The sequence below is a fragment of the Barbus barbus genome (genome assembly GCF_936440315.1).
Source record: "Barbus barbus genome assembly, chromosome: 20".
Lineage (NCBI taxonomy): Eukaryota > Metazoa > Chordata > Actinopteri > Cypriniformes > Cyprinidae > Barbus > Barbus barbus.
Genome location: NC_136748.1, coordinates 29,689,586 through 29,713,574, shown reverse-complemented (window position 1 = coordinate 29,713,574; position 23,989 = coordinate 29,689,586). Strand labels below are relative to the sequence as shown.

The 23,989-nt window shown below is 35.0% G+C and overlaps 1 protein-coding gene across 1 annotated transcript in view; it reads right to left on the bottom strand.

The window, feature by feature from the left end:
* Positions 1 to 23,164, bottom strand: part of LOC306886380 (tyrosine-protein phosphatase non-receptor type 21-like) — a 28,732-nt gene extending 5,568 nt beyond the window's left edge. Inside the window, exons 1-18 of the mRNA XM_079443431.1 lie at positions 22,988 to 23,164; positions 21,155 to 21,452; positions 19,317 to 19,486; positions 19,140 to 19,237; positions 16,768 to 16,835; positions 16,595 to 16,665; positions 15,226 to 15,313; positions 14,360 to 14,448; positions 13,747 to 13,834; positions 13,440 to 13,519; positions 11,740 to 11,800; positions 11,300 to 11,378; positions 9,067 to 9,950; positions 5,587 to 6,138; positions 3,519 to 3,656; positions 1,579 to 1,797; positions 486 to 614; positions 160 to 394 (exon numbers count right to left, since the gene is read on the bottom strand). Coding sequence (XP_079299557.1) covers positions 160 to 394; positions 486 to 614; positions 1,579 to 1,797; positions 3,519 to 3,656; positions 5,587 to 6,138; positions 9,067 to 9,950; positions 11,300 to 11,378; positions 11,740 to 11,800; positions 13,440 to 13,519; positions 13,747 to 13,834; positions 14,360 to 14,448; positions 15,226 to 15,313; positions 16,595 to 16,665; positions 16,768 to 16,835; positions 19,140 to 19,237; positions 19,317 to 19,486; positions 21,155 to 21,334 — 3,229 coding nt within the window. The 5' untranslated portion in view covers positions 21,335 to 21,452; positions 22,988 to 23,164. The remainder of the gene's footprint in view (positions 1 to 159; positions 395 to 485; positions 615 to 1,578; positions 1,798 to 3,518; positions 3,657 to 5,586; positions 6,139 to 9,066; positions 9,951 to 11,299; positions 11,379 to 11,739; positions 11,801 to 13,439; positions 13,520 to 13,746; positions 13,835 to 14,359; positions 14,449 to 15,225; positions 15,314 to 16,594; positions 16,666 to 16,767; positions 16,836 to 19,139; positions 19,238 to 19,316; positions 19,487 to 21,154; positions 21,453 to 22,987) is intronic.
* Positions 23,165 to 23,989: the final 825 nt, after the last annotated feature.

Here is a 23,989-nt window from a genome sequence, read left to right as displayed (position 1 = left end):
ATAAATATTTAGCTGTAATTACATACTGCATATTTAAAAATGTTATGCAAAATGTATTTATTTTGTGTACACATTAAAAATTATCAAAAATGATTACTTTCAGGAGTAATAACTGGAGTGCCATAAGCAGTATGATTGGGCATAAAGTGTTGCACTTACAGAGAAAGCCTTTGAAGTCCTCCGGGCAGCTGTGGTCGGGCCAGTCCGTGTACTGCAGGTGCCAGACAGTTCGCTCCTGTCCCGTGAGGAGGTGTTTGATCTTTAGGCCCGTTGTGGCGTAGCACCCAGAGTCTGTGCGGAAGCGCGTGGTGATCTTAAATCGCCCATATGTAACAGTGTTGTGGCGAGAGCCCAGACGAGGCCAATAGCGGAAACTCTTCTCACGACCCCCTTCCTGCAGGACAGGACACAAAACAAGCCGGTTTGATGATGCAAAGACTTACCACTGCATATAAGAACCATATCTCAGATGTTTTGATTTTCACCTCCTCCGCTGTAACCATTGCGATGATAGAGACTCCTTGTTCCCAAACCATCTGCCAGAAGTCTTGGCAGGTGCTGGAGAGCGGACCCTGAGACGCGATATAACTCCACTCTTTACCTCTGACCGTAATCTGATGAATAAAGCAGCAGAAAACACGATATGAAAGATGATTAATCTGATATGAAACAGCACACATATAGCTGTAATCAGCAATTATTGGTGTTCAAGCACTTCAAGACCTTTAAGTTCATGCTTAAAAAGATAAATTATGTACGTAAGCATGCCTGAACAAACCTAAATAAAAAAATACTTCTATGACTGTTACATGCCTGATTTCCATAAAATTTTGCATGCTTCTTTAGGATCTTAAGACATATGTGCTTACCTAATTTTGTGAAGTTCAACAGTTTCAATTAGAAGTCTTTGAAAAGTTATGCTAATTTTTACGTCAGATCTCTATGATTATGGTTTTATGCTGCATGATCATGCATAATAATAATAATAGATTTTTAACTTATAATTGTTTTCTTCTCCCAAATATTAAAATTAAATAATTTATTATTTTATATATTTATTTTATTATTTTATATTAGCATCATGTTTTTTTATGCTCTAGTTCAACTTGTTTTAATAATAATAGATTATGAACTCATTGTATCTTCTTCCAAATAAATTAAATAATTTATTATTATATTATTTTTTATACTCTATTTTAACATGGTTAAAAAATAATTATTATTATCATAACTATATTACACCAAGTTTTAGGGCATAATAATTATCATCATCATCATCATCATTATTATTATAAACCTTATTAATAATTATAATTATTATGAAACTTACAAAATTACTTGTTTCTGAGATTACGGTTTTATATGCACAGTGAGTTTTGGGGCAGAATATTAATATTTTTATTAATAATAATCATGTTAAATAAATACATACATAAATATTGTTATTATTATTAAAAGTCTTAAAAACAGCAGGGTTTCAGTACTTTGAGCCTTAACTCCTAAATATTAATACAATGATGCGAAGCATCAATGCAAGGTGTCCACACATGGTCATATCGTAACAGATCTCCAGCTCACCCTGATGTGTGAGGCGTTGATGTAGCCCGTGTTGTTCTCTTTGGTGGGCACCAGCTCCACACGCGTGTCGTCGTAGGGCAGGACGTCCTGGAAGCGGTTCCTGTCGCTGTTCTCGGGCGTCTGAGCAATGGTGCACTCACAGTTGGGTCGCTTCTTGGGCACCTGCTCGTACTCGGTGAACACCATCCCCTGCTCCATGCGCTGCTCCAGTATCTTACACTGCAGAAGACACACAAACGTGAGGCTCTGCTCATCCAGAACCATCTACAGCACGCTAACAGTGAGTGCAGATGTGTTTGAGAACATTCACTTGTCTCTCACAATTCCCCACCTAAAATGTCAATTAGTATTTTAGTTGCTGCACCTCATTAATGAACAATCTGCCCTCAACAGAGCTGCAGCTTGATGATTAATTAAAACTAGATGTTTACATTTCAGTTTTGATTAATAATAATAAATTTAATATGTTTTAATATAAAATATTAAATACATTAACATATTTAAAAACATACCATGTATAATATAATTTTTATGACTTCAACATAAATGTTTTATGACACTTACAATAATAAGAACAACAACAATATTTTAACATAATACATTCCAGAATATTTAAAACACCAAAACACTCAATATTAGAAATAAAAAAAATAAACATTTGACTTACACTTAAAATAATAGTAAAATAAATAAATAATGCATTTCACACTTTTCTTAAAATATTAGAAAAATAAATATTAATATACATTTTATAATATTATATACTACTACTACTACTAATCAGAATAATGTTTTAATAAATGCAGTAATATATTTAAACAATATATTACAGAAGTGTGTGTGTATATATATTAGGGCTGTCAATCGATTATTATTTTTTAATCATGATTAATTGCATGATTGCCATGAGTTAACTTGATTAATCGCAACTTAATCGTACATTTTTAGTTGTTCTAAAATGTACCATAAATTAATACTTTTAATTTTAATATGGACAATATGGATACTTTATGCAAATGTATGTTTATTATTATTGAAACCATTGTCAACATAGAGCATGAAGACTAGACATGTTTCAACTGTCATAGAGGTTTTTTCAAAGAACATATTCATGTCTATTAGACACATGAAAAAAGGAAGTACCAGGTTCCCATTACTTCTTTCTTTGTACTGAGCAATTTACTTACAAAAACCTGTTTGCATTTTTGCAGACAGGGCAGCTCTTCTTCTGAACAAGCAAAATTTACATTTATTATTAGATTTGTTTGTCTCTCTGTGCCCACATACTGTATTTTGATGCAGCTAAATTCTCAATAAAACTGTTTTCATTGGTATATTTTACTGTTTCTGTTGTCAGACAATGGAATGAATATGAAATAGAGACTGAAACGCGACCCATTAAGACTAGGCTACATAACCAGCTCTCCTTTCCAAGATGTTAATCGGCACAAAAATCCTGATGATCAACAGTCGTCTGATAAAATCAAATACACATAAGATAATGACAATAGCTGTGCTGTGATTTCGGCTATACTTGCATGTAAAATTAGAGAAGCAACATAATATCTGTGTTTAACTGAAAGAGCTGCTCCTCTCTGCCGCTCGCTGAACAGAGCAGAGCGGGGAAAAAAAGTCACTAAAGGGGTCTGCAAAGTCGCTAAGTTGGCAACACTGTACATCTCCATTTCTCCAACTACGGGCTAGGCCACAGGTCAAACAGAAAATGCGCGCTATCAATATTTATATTGATTAAAATGACTATTACCTTAAAAAGTGTATTAGAAATGAGAAAAATATTAATAATCAAAACGGTGCAGATTCAAGCCCAACATCATCAACCATTTAAATTAAAAATATATCAAAATAAAATAAAATAAAAACTCAGTTGACCACTAACTACCATTTCACCAACTAGCAGTCAAAGTGAAAGCAGTTCTCACCCGCTCATCGTTAGACGCGTTTTCCGGGTCGTCCTTCCCTTCATCGGGCAGAGGCATTCTGGACAGGGTCAGGCCGTTGAGAGCCGCCATCTTCAGCGGACCCACCTTCTTGACCTCGGAGCGTCCTTTCTTCGTACCCTTCATCCCGGAGCGAGCGATGGAGACGGACAGAGAGAGAGAAACAGAGAGTCTGAGGATCAACGTCTGACACAATGTGCAGAAGAGCAGCAGAATGCAGCCGTTCGGGTCTGACGGCCTGTTGAGCGGCATTCTTCACATCACACGTATAAAGTCATGTGTTCAGCCTCACCCCAGCGCACAAACACCTACTCGACGTGCAAACGAAACGAAAATAAAAGCCACACCAGCTGGATGATGTGCAATCACAAATCAGTTTGCATTTCCTTTAACAACTGAGCCGAACTGATCATTTCTATATCTGTGAATAAGTTCTCTGTAACTTATACAAGAGCAGCATGAACATTCTGCTAAACATCTTTTTTTATGCTCCACAAGTTAAAGTTGAGTAAATTACTGAAATCTTATTTTAAGGTTATTTTAATTAAAGAATGTATCAGAAAATAAAGTGTGTGTAAATGAAGCCCGCGGCGTCTCTAGTAAATTTTATTTATTTTCATTTTTGCTTTAGGTAAGTGTATGACTAAAGGCAATTATTAATGGAATGAGGTAGCATTTAGTTCCTGGTCAAACCTCATTAGAAGAGACATTGCAGTTAATTGTGGCGCTTCTCTTTAGTGAACACCTGAAAATGCTTACATGATGACTTAATGAACTCATCTGGGTGGCTACACAAAACAATGATTCTGCCTTGGGTTAATTAAAACCCCACAACTTTGCATTTAAAATCAAAGATCCCTCGCTTTCCACGTAACATGTCTAAAATCCCAGAGTAAAAACGTCATAAACAGAAAAAATAAGGGAAAATGAATCACACATTTTTATAAATAATCTGTAATATCAACATATTTTTACATTGAAATGTTTATTATTATTATTATTATTTTTACCCATTATAAAAATGCTAACTATATATTATTGTAAACTACAATTCTACTGTATTTTTATAATTATAATTTTATTTAATAAAAATGCTTTATAATTTTACACTACACTACAATTTCAGTAATTTTGTCGTGTATATGTTATCTTATATTTGACAGTTTTTCAGTATTTTTGTGATTCTGATTCAATTCTGCTCTTTGAGTGAAGTTCACAAACTTAGCTGAAACGTCAGCTGAATTTGACGTAAAATAGTTACTTGTAGTATATTTTTAGTTAATATTTCAATTATTTAACTACTCATTTCACAGTTCTAAAGCTGGTTAATGGTCACATAACGTAACTAGATAAAATATTTAATATTTTAAAGTGTTCTATTATGATTTTGTAACTGGACTAAAGTGGACGCAAATCTTTTAAATAACTAATATTTGTTTAATTATAAAAATGCTGAATATTACATTACTTGTCGTCACAATTCTACTGTTAAATCATTTAAAAATGTATTTAATAAAATTCATTTAATAACATTTATTATAATAATTTTATACTACAGATTACAATTCATGTATAATATTTTGTCTTATATTTTTTCAGTTTTTCAGTATTTTTCATGATTCTGATTCAATTCTGATCTTTAAAAGAACTGATTAATCTTTTAAATTAAAAGAGTTTTATTTCGACTTTGTAGCTGGACCTAAAAGTGGACTCAAAGCCTTAAAATAATAATAATAATAATAATAATAATGATAATAAGTATTATTATTATTATTATTATAAATATTTATAAAAGTGATAAATACATATTTTTACAAATTACAATTGTACTGTTTAATATAAAATAATTTTATAATTATAATTTTATTTAATAAAAAGTATTTATAATGTTTTTTTACACTTACAATAATTTAAACACTTCCAATAATATTTGTCTTTATATTTTCAAACGTTCAAACTCTCAAGCTTTTAACATTATGTGAATGTGCAAATACACCTAAATGCACATTTAACTGATTCTGATTTAATTCAGATTTTTAAGTGATCTTACCGCTGGCGGAAGGCCATCGATGTTCCTTCTGGCAGGAGGCACGTCAGAGGCAGGTCTCTTAAAGACGTCCCTCTTCTGTCTCCAGCGTCCCTGTCCGCTTAGATCCCCCTCTGATACTGAAGGCACCATGTGACCGGGCTCGCGCAGAGGCGGCAGCTGCCCCAGGTCTTCCGGTTTGCGGATGATGGGATGGGGCTGGTACGCCAGAGGGCCCGTCAGGACCGTCTCCATATCGTGGCTGAACGGATATGCAGGCGGATCTACGAGAGGCCGTCCCATCGGTGTCATGTGATGCTCGGGACCGCCCACTGCATCCTGTGACTGGGGTGTGTGTCGGCCGCTGTCGTCTTCGAACTCTTCCTCCTCACCGCTGCTGTGCACCAGCATCGTGGCGTCGGATAGGGATTTTTTGTGGCCGTAGATGACATCGTCCTTGATGATCGCATCCTCGGACTTCGTAACCTCCATGACGATGTTAATGTCTGAGCCGGATGCTGTAGGCTGCATCGCCTGGGCAACAGGGGGTGGGGTCTCAGCTGCAGATGCGGATGCCTGGGTAGGTGACGCAAAAATGTCAATAAATTAAATCAAATACATAAACTTTCTTAAAAATAGTTAATTTATAATCTTAGATTATTGATAATAATTATATAATAATTACATAAGCATTCTTTGAACTAATTATTATTGTCTCATTGCTATTATACAGTAGGCTATATGTATTTTAAAGGCTATTGTTCACTTACATCTATTTTTAATCACCACAAAAAAAATTAATAAGGCCCTATGAGATCCATTTTATTTCCAAATTTATTTTTTTCCATTTAAATTTTTTCTATACTCTGTTTTAATGGTTCAATTTAATTGTATTAACCAAAAAGCCTGTCTAATTAATTAGAGTTTTACAGTTTTATCTTTATCAAATTCTGTTTTCCATTATTTTCTGGATTCCATTTTAATGGTTCCATTAAATTTTAATAATCAAAAGCATACATATATACATATACACACATAAATACATATACACACACATACAGTTGGGCAAAAAAGTATTTAGTCAGCCACCAATTGTGCAAGTTCTCCCACTACAATGTGATTTCCTGGATTCTTTCCCACCATTCTGTCTCTCATAGTTGAAGTGTACCTATGATGAAAATTACAGGCCTGTCTCACCTTTTTAAGTGGGAGAACTTGCACAATTGGTGGCTGACTAAATACTTTTTTGCCCAACTGTGTGTGTGTGTGTGTGTGTGTGTGTGTGTGTGTGTGTGTGTGTATGTATGTATATATATATATATACATACATACATACATACATACATACATACATACATACACACACACACACACACACACACACACACACACACACACACACACACACACACACACACACACACACACACACACACACACACACAGTATCTCACAGAAGTGAGTACACCCCTCACATTTTTGTAAATATTTTATTATATCTTTTCATGTGACAACACTGAAGAAATGACACTTTGCTACAATGTAAAGTAGTGAGTGTACAGCTTGTATAACAGTGTAAATTTGCTGTCCCCTTAAAATAACTCAACACACAGCCATTAATGTCTAAACCGCTGGCCACAAAAGTGAGTACACCCCTAAGTGAAAATGTCCAAATTGGGCCCAAAGTGTCAATATTTTGTGTGGCCACCATTATTTTCCAGCACTGCCTTAACCCTCTTGGGCATGGAGTTCACCAGAGCTTCACAGGTTGCCACTGGAGTCCTCTTCCACTCCTCCATGACGACATCACGGAGCTGGTGGATGTAAGAGAATTTGCGCTCCTCCACCTTCCGTTTGAGGATGCCCCACAGATGCTCAATATGGTTTAGGTCTGGAGACATGCTTGGCCAGTCCATCACCTTTAACCTCAGCTTCTTTAGCAAGGCAGTGGTCATCATGGAGGCGTGTTTGGGGTGGTTATGTTGGAATACTGCCCTGCGGCCCAGTCTCTGCTTCAGTATGTTACAGTACATGTTGGCATTCATGGTTCCCTCAATGAACTGTAGCTCCTCAGTGCCGGCAGCACTCATGCAGCCCCAGACCATGACACTCCTACCACCATGCTTGACTGTAGGCAAGACACACTTGTCTTTGTACTCCTCAACTGGTTGCTGCTTGACACATGCTTGAAACCATCTGAACCAAATAAGTTTATCTTGGTCTCATCAGACCACAGGACATGGTTCCAGTAATCCATGTCCTTAGCAAACTGTTTGCGGGCTTTCTTTTGCATCATCTTTAGAAGAGGCTTCCTTCTGGGACGACAGCTATGCAGACCAATTTGATTCAGTATGCGGCGTATGGTCTGAGTACTGAAAGGCTGACCCCCCACCCCTTCAACCTCTGCAGCAATGCTGGCAGCACTCATACGTTTATTTCCCAAACACAACCTCTGGACATGACGCTGAGCACGTGCACTCAACTTCTTTGGTCGACCATGGCAAGGCCTGTTCTGAGTGGAACCTGTCCTGTTAAACCGCTGCATGGTCTTGGTCACCGTGCTGCTGCTCAGTTTCAGGGTCTTGGCAATCTTCTTATAGCCTACGTCATCTTTATGTAGAGCAACAATTCTTTTTTTCAGATCCTCAGAGAGTTATTTGCTATGAGGTGCCATGTTGAACTTCCAGTGACCAGTATGAGAGAGTGAGAGCGATAACACCAAATTTAACACGCCCGCTCCCCATTCACACCTGAGACCTTGTAACTAACGAGTCACATGACACCCTGAAGAGAAAATGGCTAATTGGGCCCAATTTGGACATTTTCACTTAGGGGGTGTACTCACTTTTGTGGCCAGCGTTTTAGACATTAATGGCTGTGTGTTGAGTTATTTTAAGGGGACAGCAAATTTACACTGTTATACAAGCTGTACACTTACTACTTTACATTGTAGCAAAGTGTATATTTCTTTAGTGTTGTCACATGAAAAGATATAATAAAATATTTACAAAAATGTGAGGGGTGTACTCACTTCTGTGAAATACTAACACACACACATACATATACATACATACATACATATATATATATATATATATATATATACACACACATACACAAAGTGGTCAATTTTTGTAACGTCACATGAATTAAATTAAATGAATAATAAAAAATAAATCTCTTAAATATTGTTCAATTTATAAAATCACAGATTACTGCTTATAATTATAAGAATTAACTTTAATTACTAGGAGGATTCTTATTCAAGCATATAAGAATTAGCTTTATATATGTATAATTAGATGTAATATAATAATATAAAAGTATAAGAACTAGGCTATTTAAAAGTGAAGGAAAGCGAGGAAAAGAGGGAAAACTGCCCCTCCACACACCCATGGTGACGACACCGGTATGATCGTATTGTCACATATCGATTAACCGGTGGGAACATTTCCTCACCGTTACAACCCTATGTCACACTGATAACGTCCCAAAACAACTCACCTTCCTCTCCTTTAGCCTCATGTTCTCCAGGCCGTACGCCAGCCCGGCGATCTCGATGGAGTTACGCTTGTGCATGTGAGGCCGCCGGGGCGTGACGAGCGGTTCGCTCACTTCCTGCAGCGAGTGCGCCACAGGCAAGCTGTCCTCCTGGAAGGTCTGCACCGAATGATGGACGCGGCGCGTGATCAGATCCGGGTTGCTGCTGCTGACATAGAGATGGCGGGACAAGTCCGGGGTGCTGTTGGCGGGTCGAGGGTGAGGGTAGGGATACGGTGGCGGTGGCCAGTAAACCTGATTCCTGATGATGTTGGGCGGAGGATATTCCTGTGCCTGCTGGAGCTGGACATTGGTGAGCTCGGGGACGCTGACGGCACCCACTACGGGCCGTCTCTCGGTGGGATAGGGGTACGGGGAGGGACTGTGGAAGCTGTAGTTGAGGTGGAAGGGGTACTGGCCCGTGCCGTGCTCGCGGATCTCCGGCTGGCTGTACACGAGCGGGTCGGGCCGGCTGTAGGCGTACGAGTTGCCGATGTTGAGGTTCCTCATGGAGTGGCTCTGGCGCTCGGCCGGCGGGATCATCCCGAGGTTCTTCTGCCTCATGACCGTCTCGTAATCGGGCGTGGCACGGTAGGACGGCGGGATCAGGGCACTGTGCCGGTGGGAAGGAACATAATCGGGCCGCATGAGGTCACTTCCTGTGATGCTGGGGTTGGACGACATGGGCGACGCCTGCAGGTAGTGCTGCGGGTTGTTGAGGGAGCTGGTGCTCTGGGCGCTGTAAACGCTGCCGTTACGGATCCGGCCGTTGTACTCATGTGGAGAGCGGTCCAGACTGGTCTGGGAATGGTAGTAGAAACCATTCTGGTTGTTGATGTAAAGATTATCTGAAGGAAATTCAAGACTGGTGCATCAGTACTTGCTTATAATTTTTGTCCTTTACAAATATCTATACTTTCTTTTATCAAGATCAATTAACTTGAGAAGCAAAATGACAGTCATTGCATGTCAGCATCATGATGCAAAAATATATATATATATTTTTTTTTTATTATTAAAATGTACTAATATTTATAAAAGATTGAAGTTTTTGATTTACTGGCTACAATTTTTCTTAAATAAAATGAAATAAAAAATAAAATACAAGTATGCTATTTTTGTTTTGTTTTCCAATACAAACTTAAAATCAGGATAAATTAACTAAAGAAAAAAATCCATAGGTTATTTTCACAAAAATGTATTTATTATTATTAACTCACACCGTCTATATTTTAACTTAAATATTTATAAAAGATTGCAGCATTTGATTTACTTTTTTATAATTATAATTTACCTTGTTTTAACTACAAAATAATAAATACTATAATGATTTTTGACTTAATGTCTATAATTTATCTTGATTTAAATAAAAAAATGAATAAATTAACAATTACTTTTTTTTTTGTCTTGTTTACAAATATCTACACTTCCTCTTTCCAGTACACATAGAAACTTTCTTTAAATCAAGATACTTTAATTTGAGAAGCAAAATGAGTCCTAGCAAGTCAGCATCATGATGCAAAAATACTGTAAAGTTTAATATTTATAAAAGATTGAGTTTTTGATTTACTGATTATCATTTTTCTTCAATTTAAATAAAATAAAACAAATAAAATACATGAATGCTTTTCTTACTTAGTATTTTTGTCAGTACAAACTTAAAATCAGGATAAATTAACTAAAGAAAAAATTCCATAGGTTATTTTCACAATTTCTTTTTTCCTCTCACTGTCTTCTTTTCCAGTACAAATTTCATTAAACACTTTTTTTTTTAAATCAAGACAAATTAATTTGCATAGTTTTTGATTTGCTGTCTAAAACAGATCTTGATTGAAATAATAATAAAAAAAATAAACAATGACTTTTTTTTTTGTATTTTTGTCTTGTTTTCAAGTACAAATACGTAACTCTTAAATCAAGATTTATTACATCGAGAAGACTTCACATAAGTTATTTTACTTCTTAAATGCATGTTGATTTAAGAATGTTTACAAGTCTTCTTTTCTGTAAAGTTCTAAACGTTTACTTTTCTAAAAGTTAATGTTTCTAACAACACAAATATTTTTTTCTCACTAAATTCTGTCATTTTGCTTTTATCTTGATTTAAGAATGTTTAGATACAAAATACTAAATAATTTTTTTTTTTTAAAGAAAAGACAAAGCATTTTTGGCCCATTGCTGATGGGAGATGTTCTACCTTGTGAAGACGTGTAAGGTTCGGTGTAATGGCCGTTAAAGTGCATCTGAGGTGGCATCATGTAGGGTTGCGGTTTTGGCTGCATCATAAGACAAAACAAAAGCAGCATTATTCAGCTAGACATATTAACTCTGTCCCAAACCTGGAGAGCTGCCCATCTAGACAACAATAAACATTAGTTCAAAGATAGAAAGCATTAAAAGTCCAATTAAAATTTTTTATGCTTATGACATTTATAATGTTCCATTTTAGTTAGAAAGCTGCCTTAAAAGGGAACTGCCTATGTAGAGAGCAAAGTCTTGGAATAGAGCCACAGTAAATCACATCAAAAACAAATGAGATGAGATCATGCAGAGCCGACAAACTCCAGAAATGTCCTACAGAACAAGCTCCATAGCAAAACTGTTGTATAGTCATTGAATAACTGGTATAATACCGACCAGAGACATTCTCGTAGAGGACCGTCGCCTCACTGTGTTTACAGGAGCCGGCTGCGTTTGTCTGTAATAAAGCACAAAACAACACAACTGTAAAATAAACCAGAGAGCAATAAAGTTCAATGTTTTATATAATATAATACAGTATATATAAAAGATTATAGCATTTGATTTGCTGCTGACTATAATTAGTCCTGATTAAAAATAAAATAAATACTTAATGATCCTAAAATAAATAAGTTATTTTAAATTGTAATATTTCACATTGTAAGTATTTTTACTGTAATTTTGATCAAATAAATGCAGCCTTGGTGAGCAGAAGAGACTTCTTTCAAAAATATTTGCAATGACATTATGAAAATAGGATGCATTTTACCCACATTATCAATATTTAACTTAATATTTATGATGCTGTAATAAGGAATTACTGTAATTTTTTTTTTAAGTAGTATTTGACTTACTGTCTATAAATTATCTTAAACTTGCAAAAATGTAATAATCAAAAAGGGCTGCATTTTATTTAAGAAAATATAGTGTAGAGATGGTGAAAACTTCTCCATCACTCTTGTCAACGTAGTCCATATTTACAATACAAATTTATCTTGACTTTATCTTGTGGTCATTTTGGGAAAAACAGTAGGGGGGGGGGGTGCTTTACCCCACTCTACCCTATATATTTTTATTTTATTAAATTTGCAGTGAAATATGACCCGGGCATGCTGTCATGTCATTCCTTAAAGAGTTATCAGGAGTTTTCAGACACTCTGTAGCCCACAAGAAGCTCGGAGCAGTAAAGCATTGATAAAGTAAAGCCAGTCAGGCTCACCCCTTGTCAGCAGGAACAGAGGGACGAGAAAGGTTTGGAAAACGAGGAAAAGAAAGAGAAAGTATGAACCTCTGGGAGCCCTCAGAGTTTGGGCCGTCAGACAGCTCTCTGGAGAGAGTAAACGGATAGTGGTGAAGGAGGAGACACACAACTACAGACGAACTGATGAAGCAGCCAATGATTTTAATCAGTCAATTCCTGATTAAACTAACAATGAGCTTTTTTTTTTTTTTTTTACGCACTTTTTTCAGTAAGGATGCATTAAATTTATCAAAAAGTAACACAAATAATATTACAAAAAAAAGTATTTAAAATAAATGCTGGTCTTTTGAGCTTTCTATTCATAAAAGACGTCTAAAAAAAAAGTGTGAAGTAAAATAAGTTTTTAACAATGATAATATGAAAAGTTCCTCAAAACATTAGAATGATTTCTGAAGGATCATGTGACACTGAATGATGCTGAAAATTCAGCTTTGTTCACAGAAACAAATTACATATTAAAATATATTTATATAGAAAATAGTGAAATTGTAATAATATTGAATTTTTTTAACTGTATTTTTGTTCACATAAATGCAGCTTTGGTGAGAAGAGACAAAAACACTATAATCTTACAGAACCCAAACTTTTGCTGAATTATGAAAAGTTTTCTTTTTGTTGCACATATAATGTATTCCTGTTACACATCTAACCACAAGATCCAATCCCATAATGACTAAATATGTAGTCACAACATTAAAAATTGTTTTTAGGGGAAATAAAAGACATGACCGGTATCTGTAAGAGGCTATAGATTTGTTCATATTGTATTGGCCAAAATGAGTGCATCTCTAACAAAAGAACACACAACAGAAAACACACACACACACAAACTTACAGACTGCTGTTGTTAATTTTGTAAAACTTGTGCCGCGCCAGCCACATTCTGCACACGTATTTGGACGTCTCCATGTCCTCCTGAAACAGAGCCAGAACATTTTTACTGAATCAAATCAGGCCAGAACATTGACTCGTGTGTTTCAGGGCCTAAATGAGTGGCGTTCTTTAGAGGCCAGCTACAAATCTATTCACTAATATGAATGGACATACACACAGGCATACGTGACATGACAGCATAACTCTAGGTTAACTTAAATCTTTTGGTTATTTTAGGAAAATAAAAGCATCTGAAGCATTTGACTTACGGTCTGGAACTGGATTGTGTCTTCTTTGTTGGCAAGCTCCAGGGCAAAGAAAGACTTATTATGAGTCATATTATTTATGTCATTCCACCTGCAGAAACAATGAAGAGCTCGAGTCAAACACATGACGGCAAAATACAAGCTAAAAACACGATACACTGGATGATAAACAGCCTTTTGACGACAAGGGCAAGTCTTTTGACAATATCTATACTGAATACTCTTGCTCTGAGGAAGGATGAATTTTTGGCCAATAGGAGGAAACAAAATTTCAACAAGTAAAATTCTGAAATAAATCTAGTTACAATAATCAGTGCATGTTTTGCACACGTTTCACTATATTAATACAAGAATAATCATATTTGAAATGCTGCAATATAAAGCATTGTGATTAGTACCTATATATTATTTTTATTAAAACATTGTAATATGCCATGCAGAGACTTCCTTAAACATTGCTGACTCATGCAAATTCCTTTAGGAAATGTATAAATATCACTGCAAAAAACCTTAGGATTGTTAAACATCAAAAATGTGTCACAAATATTTTATTTATCTCACCAGCCTTAATGAATGAATGCAAAAACACACACAAAAAGAATGAATGCACACATACCGAAAAATGAGAGGTGCTTTCCCATTTTTGTGCTTGACAAACATCCCATCCAGACAAGAGCCAATGATCACATCTGTGCTCTGAGCATCCTGTTTAGACACAAGGAAGAAAATCTTAAAATATAGTATCATGAAATAATTATTAATTTAAAGGCTCTCAGTGTCTTAAAACAATTTATTTATGATTTAACGCCATGTCAGCAACAGTGGCTACTTAAAATAATGAATAATGCAGTAATGGATCCTCTGCAGTGAATGGGTGCCACCAGAATGAGAGTCCAAACTATTTCAAACCATTGTTTCTGGCCAAAATAGTCAATAATCCATAATACTTCCTCCATTGAAAAAGTCCATCTCCTGTTGTCTCTCACATCAAAAGAGCTGTTTTGGATGGTAAATGGTGCATATTTCTCTCCTGATTCAGGCCAGATCATTTTTTTCAATAGAAATGCACTATTATGGATAGAGGACTGGATTTGTTTCTTACAAACACGGCTCTTTTGTCTTCAAGATGTTAACTGGTGGACTGGAGTGGTGTGGATTACTTGTGATGTTTTTAATCAGCTGTTTGGACTCTCATTCTGACGGCACCCATTCACTGCAGAGGATCCATTGGTGAACAAGTGATGGAATGCTACATTTCTCCAAATCTGACGAAGATGACATATGCAAAAATGCATCAGGGAAGTTAAACTGAATACTTTATAACTAAAAACTCATAAATATATCCCTGTGCATGGTTTCAAGATATTTTAGGTGCATGTATTTCACACTTTCACAGCAGTCTCCTGCACTCTTGCAAACTGAGTTGTCACCCATGAAAATTAACTTCAACTAAACAAAGACCGCTTTTCTTTGCTGCTTTACCTTCGCTTGGACACTCTCCTCACCGTACCCCTCCATCTTCTCCACCTCCTGCATGTAGAGTAACTCCGCCTCCGGTGCGGACAGACCTCTGGGAAACAGAAAACACACAAACAGCACTGACTTGAGACACTACAGCACAAAGGTTACATTCAACAACGCATTTGTCATCTGATGTCAATATCAGACTCATCTGTGCTGATTCTTCCTCATGCTTATTGTGCATTACTCAGACAAACAACGTCAGAGCATTGCAATGCATATGTATATTTCTTCCAAGACACTAAAAAAGTTGTTTCAGTTGCATGACATGCCATAAAGTATGAAGAACTATATTACGTAAAGTATAAATTGTTTTTTAATTCATTACAATAAAAAGCTTAACTAAAAGGTGGAAATAATGTGCCTTCTGTTCATGCTGCAAAAAAGTGATGTTCTTCCTCAGAATTTTTGTCTTATTTTCAAGTACAAATGTCTAAAGTTTCTTAAAGAAAACTGAGGCACTGAGAAGCAAAGAAAACAGACATTGAGAGAAACGACAAGATATGAAGTCTTGTTTTCTGAGAAATTGATCAAAATGATGTGAGTTTATGATTAAAACAAGAACAAATATATGCCAATGGGAAGAAAAATAAACAATTCAAAAGGAAAAACATTATCATACAACATTGACAGACATTTGATCTTGTTTTATGCATAATAATCTAATTTAATTTTGCTCAGTTTTTCAGAAAACAAGACATTGATTTAAGGCTGTTTAGATATTTGCATTGGAAAATAAAGACAAAAATACTGAGTACAAATACATTTTTGCAGTGCATGCAACATTTAATGCCATGACTAAGAATTGAAGACTTTTTACTCTGATTTAAGACCTTTATTTGTGAAAGGAGCGAAATAAGACTTTAAAACAGCTGATCAAAACATTAAAAAAAAAAAAAAATTGATTTTTGTTACTAAAGTTGAAAATAGAGCTTTCATAAAGAATAATATAAAAACATGCCCTTTTAGAAACAAAGGCCAAATAAAACATTGCCATTTAGATATTTTAGATTTTATGTCAGCAACAAAACGTGGCGAATATTTCAAAATATATATCCCAGCTTTAATGTGTGCCAAGCACATATAAACCTCAGCTGAAAGACTTTCCGAAACAGAACTTTTGCAGGAAAGCCAAGAGCATTTATTGTTGCCTTGAGCCCAAAGCTGAAAGTCTGGTCATAATTCACATCAGGAGTTTGGACAGCTGCCTTTGAAATCCTAACAGCCAAACAGGAACCATCTGAACACATCTGATAATCATGAAGCCTCCTCACTGAACCTCACATAAACAGTGGCTAACAGTCTTGCAGAAATGACTACAGCCTCTCACCGGTAGTTCTGATAAAGCATGGTGACTTTCTGAGTGGCCTCTTCCACAACCCTCTCGTCCTGTATCCATGGCTGAGACAATCAGAGAAACACATGTTGAAATAACAGACTTAATATAATATCCTGCAGTCTTTAATCCTGGAATAGACAGTAAAATGTTCAATGATTACGTACCATTGGAAAAAGCACAATTTTTTGAAGGAATTCCTGGGAGTCATATCGATTGAAGTCTCCAAGGTCAGCTGAAACCAACAGACAAGTGTTAAATAAAAAAAAAGCATCCAAACAGAATGACATTGATTTCTCAAAGAAAGACGCACTTTGCATGGCATTTTGACTTTAAAAACACCAGTTATTTTTGCCATTTTATTTTTTACAATTTATTTTGGATTTTTAAATCTTATTGTACAAAATATTTATTTTTAATTATTATAATCTTATTTTTATTGTATTTTACAAATGATTTTTTTTTTTTTCATTTTACTAATTTTTTACAAATCTTTATGCGCTTTTTTATTTTATTTTGCAAATTATTTTTTTTTATTTTACAAATTCTCATTCTGAATGAAGTTACATTGATTTTATGAGTTTGATGTTGGGTTTAAAATGTAAAAGGTGAGATGACACTCCTGCAAAATCATCTATAACATTTATAGAAATCGCACATCTAAATTTAGAAAAGCTGAGAGACGTTTTGTTATGGAAGGAATCGATTTAGCCTTTGTAACTGTAGTAGCTCAACATTAACAGCATGTCTAATCAGCCCGTTAGAAATGTTCACAGCTATGCTGACAATCCGAAACACTGCCATAGCGTGAAGCCTCCTTACACAGCAAAGCTGGTGCACAAAAATAACTCCCGCTGAACATCCGGCCTCATCGAAATGACACAAACCATGCGGAGACAAAGGACTTTTGACAGTGGAAGTACAGGATTTTTTTTTGGGGGATCTGGCTGTGACAGTGAGTGACATCAGATCCTCTGCTATGCTAACAGCAGTCCAGTAACTGGTGCTGCAAGATATATCTTTGCCAGTAGCGTACAAGATTCTCGAGCCTGGCAGCACAGCTTGATAAATGATGCTCTGATTTTCTAGACTTGCAGCCCGTAGAAATACAAAACCGTACCTTCATGATGGAGTATCTGAACCCGTGAACCAGACATTGGCTGAACGTTATCTTAAGAATGCTAAAGCAAATGTTCTCTTGCAAAATCAACTTATAACTGCGTCTCAAAACACCTTCCACATAATGTTAGAGATTTGAGAGTGGAGGGGAAGATTGTGAACTTGAATATGACTTCTAAACACATAGTAGGGCTGCGTATTGGCACAAATTTCATGATTTGATTCACAAGCCTGTAATTCAATTCTACTTCATTCAATAATGATTTAGTCAGTATCAATTAAAAAAACAGATTCGTTTGATTCCCCAGTTGGTAGATTACAATAATATTAAAGTGTTTTGTTTACAAATTGTTTAATTAATTCATTTTTTTTTTTTTTTTATAAAAAAAATGTTTTCATTTATTCAAACAGAAAATATTGAAGAACAAGTAAATTAACAACATTTATATACAATATTTAATTTATATTATATACAATATTATTTAAATTGCACAGGCAGTTTTTATAGACATTTAAAACCCCTTAAATGTCACTCACAGTTTTGAACATAGAGATTATAGAGCACTATTCAAACTTAAATGTTTATAATTCATGAACGAAAACATTTTGTAACATGATTTTTATGTACCATTTCCATGGTAATGCAATGTCTGATTTTAAAATGGGTTTCAAAGGATGAATTTTGAGATTTTAAGTTTTCAACTATATAATTTCTTATGATTTCTAAAGCATGATAGGGAAAAAGGCAACTAGGAAAAATGTCAGAACTCCTGTTATGATGTAGATTTGTCAGGTGCACTCTTGTCATAAATTAATCTATTAGTTTCCTACATAATTTGTTAACAAAAAAGGTGGACAAATATCTATTTAGGAGTCTTAGACCTTTCCAATGATATATCGTTTGTATAGTTTGATTAGATTAGGATTTAATTGTAAAATAGTGAAGTAAATTTAGGTGTCCCGTTGAGGGGACAGGTGACAGTTAACAGGTTAAACAGTGACTGTCAAGAGAAACTTGTTTTCATGGTGGATTTATTCAAACAAACATACATAGATATTAAAGAACAGGCAAAAAAGTAAAATATATATATATATATATATATATATATATAAATGAAGTGCATATATTCAGCAAAATGCTACTCTATACAGTTATTTTTCTCTAATTGACTAACGAGTTTATAACCCCAATAACTGCATGATTTCACTGAGTAAATAATAACAGGAGTTTCATTTCATTGGTGAACTCTCCCTTTAATGTCCAATGGAATGGAACCAACTGAAAAGAGTACTAATATTACAAAGACAAAAGAGTAACGATAAACAAATCATCTGAAAACAAAGGCAGCGCAGCATTAATCCTGATATCCAAGTATATTCATATACCTGAAATGCCAAACATAATATCCAAAAAAAATACCTTGCACAGCCAAGCTGGCCAAATGAATGGCTTGCTCAATGGAGCACGGGATCTTCCCCTCCAGAACATCTTTCTTCAGCTGCAGATAATACTGATATCTGTGCGGAAAACAGGAAGTGAGTCAAGGTGTTCTAATAGCACTGTTGTGATCATTTTAAACATATTCTCGTCCTTAACCTGGTTATCTCTTGTTGTAACTGGGTAACAGACGACACGTAGAACACCACCCCAAAGTAAACGGTCGGCTCCAGCCCGTACTTGTCAAGCTGTTTCTTCAGTGGCTTCTCCAAATCAATCCATCTCTGCTGGTTTTGTTTGTTGTAGTACCAGAGGCTGAAATACGTTATCTGGGGAATGAACAGAATTTCACCGATTGTTCTTTCACTCGTGAGAAACGACAGGCTGGGAGACAGGACATTCATGTGTTTAACTTCAAATCAGCTTTTCCTGGAGGTGAAGCCTGGGCTTATTCTCAATGTTTTGACTAACACGACTCTTTGGCCAAAGATTTGCAGCTAAAAACGAAAGAAATTGTGAGAGGTGTGACATCCTAAAATAATATCTTTATATAACACCTGCTGTTTTTATGAGCTCAGTCTAATTGTGATACTACATGCATGGGATATTTGGATGTTTCATATCATGCCACACAGCAGGACGTCTCCAAAATTAGCTAAATATTTTTTTAAATAAGTGAAAAAACTGAACAAAAATAATCACCAGCTACAGCATCATTTTATGCATTCATATAATAAAATCTTGATGCTAAACAAACAAAACAAAAAAGACTTGATGTGTGTGTCAACTTTATATGCTTAAATATCTTAACAAAAATCCAAATTACATAAAATAATTGTTACACACAGAGATTGTATGATTCATATCATGCTCTAAACTGTATGCATAGAATATTTGTACTTCTAAAAATTCATATTAAAGAGCGGGACTATAATTGATCTACAAAAAAATGGCCAAATAGTAATTAAAACAGGTGAATTCACAAAAAGTACCTGCTGACCCTCATTAGTACCTGCTGATTAAATCACTCTACTAGTACACACTACAAAGAGTGTGACACTATCTAAAACTATTTTAAACAAATTTTTTTCCTAATCATATAATTATTATACATGCTGTTTGTATGACTCAATAAGTCAGACTACATGCATGAAATATTTGTACATTAAAAGTTCATAACAAAATACCTAAATATATCCTGTATCTTATACATTCATATACATTTAACCAATAATCTTGATGCTACATAATCTAAAACTACTTTTATCAACATTTTTCACATTTCTTTTTTATACACTGACCATACAAGCAGTTTTTATGACTCAATTTAAGTCACTGACTACATGCATGAAATATTTTTACTTCTAAAAACTCATATCAAAGCGCCAGACTGAATCTGCAGCTAAATGGTCATTAAAATGGACAAAAAACTGATACAAAATGGTGATTACTTACAGCATCTTTAACTTATGCATTAATGTAAATTTAACCTAAAAGGCTGATGCTGTGCTGGACATGATATTTGGCAACTTTTTAGACTACAAAAGTTTTTATTTTAATTACCAATGCTGTAATTTTGCTTGAACATCAACGTTGGAAGGATTTTGTGAGCATGCATAATTAGTATGCGCTGACTAAACTACTGTATTAGTGAACTTCAGGCTACTACACACACTTTACTAAAAGCTACATTTGGTTGGTAAAGAAAATGAGACTCACACAACATGTCTGAAAAGACACGGTGATCTATAACTATATATGGATGGCATAATAACACGATAATCTGATTCAGACTTCTCAAGAGCAGCTGACTGCATGCAAATGATGCCGAGGCCGAATTCTTGGCACACATGCATTTAGGGTGTTTGACAGCATTTTGGTAGCAGTCCTAGAATAGCCAAGACACCAGACGGCACCAGCGAGCTAAAATAAACACACGCCCATGCTGCGTTAAGGTGATTTCGACCAGATTAAACCCAAAATGACGGCAATCCTACCTCCCGTAACTCGAGTCTCTGCGCGACTGCCTCCAGACATTCCTGTCCTGTGCTTTCCACCGAAAGCGTGAACTCCACATATTCGCCGTTGAGCAGCTGTATGCGGGTCACCAGGCAGCTTTTGCTGGACACCGTGTATCTTCTAGTTCTCTTGAGCTTTAATCCGAAAGGAAGGGGCATGTTGCACCGGTGCTGCGACCCTCCTCGAGCAGAATGATTGGATTCAGCTTTTCTCTGCGCTTAATCCATGGAGGGGTGCTGGATTATACAGGGCTCCGCAAGACAAACACATGAGTCCCTGGATAAAGACAAACCACAGCAAAACAGATTGGCAAAGATGACATTCACAGATACAAACAGCCTAAACGCTCAGAGTCATACCAGTATTTATCTACTCTTTCTGATAAAATCGCAATTGGCGGGTCACAGATAACAAGCAAAATAATTAACCGTGTAATCATGCATTATTTGGACAGCAAAATAAAGATGGTTATCAAATTTTACAGGAGGAAAAAATGCTTTGCATATTTTTTTGGAAGTTGACGTCAAAGTCTAAATATTTGTCACTTAGTAGTATGACTAATACAATAGTAACTGAAGTGTTTCATAAAAAATACACAGAATATTCTATAATTACATTTACATAAACAAATTAATTGTGTGATCTAAAGCACATTATATTTTATGTAAAATAGAATAAATACAAATATAGTAATATATATCAAAATAAATAACATGTTAAAATAAAGCATAAATTTAAATAAACTATAAAAATGGAATTAAAACAACAATGAAGATTCAAATAAATAAATACTCTAACACTACAATATTATACGGAGTGAACAAACACTATGTAACTTAAATATATTTCAAATAATACTTTACATTGGCACAGCATACCAATTTAAATGAGTATAAATTAGGCTTTTATATATAATGGATGAGATGGCTTATTTAATATTAATAAATGTGTGATTTTAGCAACATTTTTGCTACTTTTGCTTGATAAACAATTTGTCATCACTCAATATCCAAATCTAAAACGATTTATTGAAGCAAAACCAGTTGAGAACTACTAATATATATAATAATGCGTTTATTAAAATCTATATTAGAAGCATGGCATGAAACAAATTCACACAGACAACACATGCACAAGCTGTCAGACTTGTGGAAAACTGTAAATACAGATCAATACCAATTCATACCGTTATGAATCAATCATAATAGTATAATGAGACCAAACAAATGTCAACTTATTAACGGCATGTTATACATATCGATTAATATGCAAATATACAGTCATCATTTTTCATAATTACGGTATTTAAAAATAAATTTTTATTATAAATATAATAATTATCCACTATGACTATTATTGAAATCGAACAAATAGGAGTAACTTAACGTTATACAACAAAAACAAAACAATAACAGAGGAACCGTGATTTAGGCTTAAGGCCCTCAAATCTCTAAAAATAAGCATTTTATTAAATAAAAGTATATCGAAGCACTTAATTCCGCTGTCGCTGTTAGAAATCCACGAGTTTTTCTGCTTTTACGAAATATAAACAAACACCAAACATGTCTGACTAACTTTAGGAGCAACAAGTGACCGCAAAACCACACGCATCCAGATGGGACTTATACACTTCATTAAATAAGACGTCAAAGTCTTCAAGAACATATTTAAACGTCTTAATAGGTGGGATTTATTACGATGACTGAGTTTTGTCTTTATTTCGAGTTTAAGAGTGCGCGCTGGCTAACGCTGCTAACACTTTTGAGTAAAACTCTGGAAAAGAATTATTTCAGAAGCTCTCCGCCGCTTACCTGCTGGATTATCTGATTTATTATATCCTTGGTTTATAACATGAATAGGTTTTGTAGTAGGAATTACGGTTTGTGATAATAATCCGATATTTGGTGGGGTTTGTTTTCTCGGGATTGACGCATGTTTTGAGGTTCCTCGGGTCACACTCCTGCTGCTGCGTCACATCCGCTCGGAATACCAGAGGAAAGGTGACCGGGGACATATTAATCCGCGGCACTATTTTCTCTCACACCCATAAAGTCTTGACGCTTTTTTCGCTTTCATAACAGTCACAAGAGCTGATTTTGATGGAGAACGCGTAGAAATTAATGTTTGATTTTTTTGGACTAGAATAACAGTTATATCTGATCGAAAAATAAAAAAAGATGAACAAATTGAACAATTGAAAGTTGCGCGCATTACGTCAGACGCATGGAATGCGTGGAATGAGAGCAGCTGCTGTAAAGCCATGAGAATAACTGCACATTATTTACCACAGTAAAACTCACTGCTTTCTGTAAGGAGTGTCTGTCATGATAAGCAGACTGTATCAGCTCTTGAGGATTTACAGTGTTGTCATATTTGTGCCTGGTTACCTGTTAAACTTTTAAGTGAGTATTTAAGTTTAATGTTGATTGCATGGTTAACTTTTGCTGATATTATTCATACTAATTGAGGTGTACAATAAACATAAACCAAATGTGATTGCAATAGCATTTAATTATCTATACCCAGTATTATGAATAGTAAACAAAATAAGTATTCAAGTCATTTGAAAATATAAAAATACATATCATATCATAGTACAGTTAAAGTAAAGTGTTTCATTTCTCAGTAGTTAAAAGAAAAGTGTAAATTCAAGTGTATATTTCAGTGTAAAAACACGTGTTCAAAGACACTCGTGGTTACCTTTACAGACAGCTTTCTTCTGATCACTAAACCAATCTACCTGAATACTGACATTTTTAATATAAAAAAACTAAAACAAATTACTGTATTTGAGACAGACACATGGTTTTGAT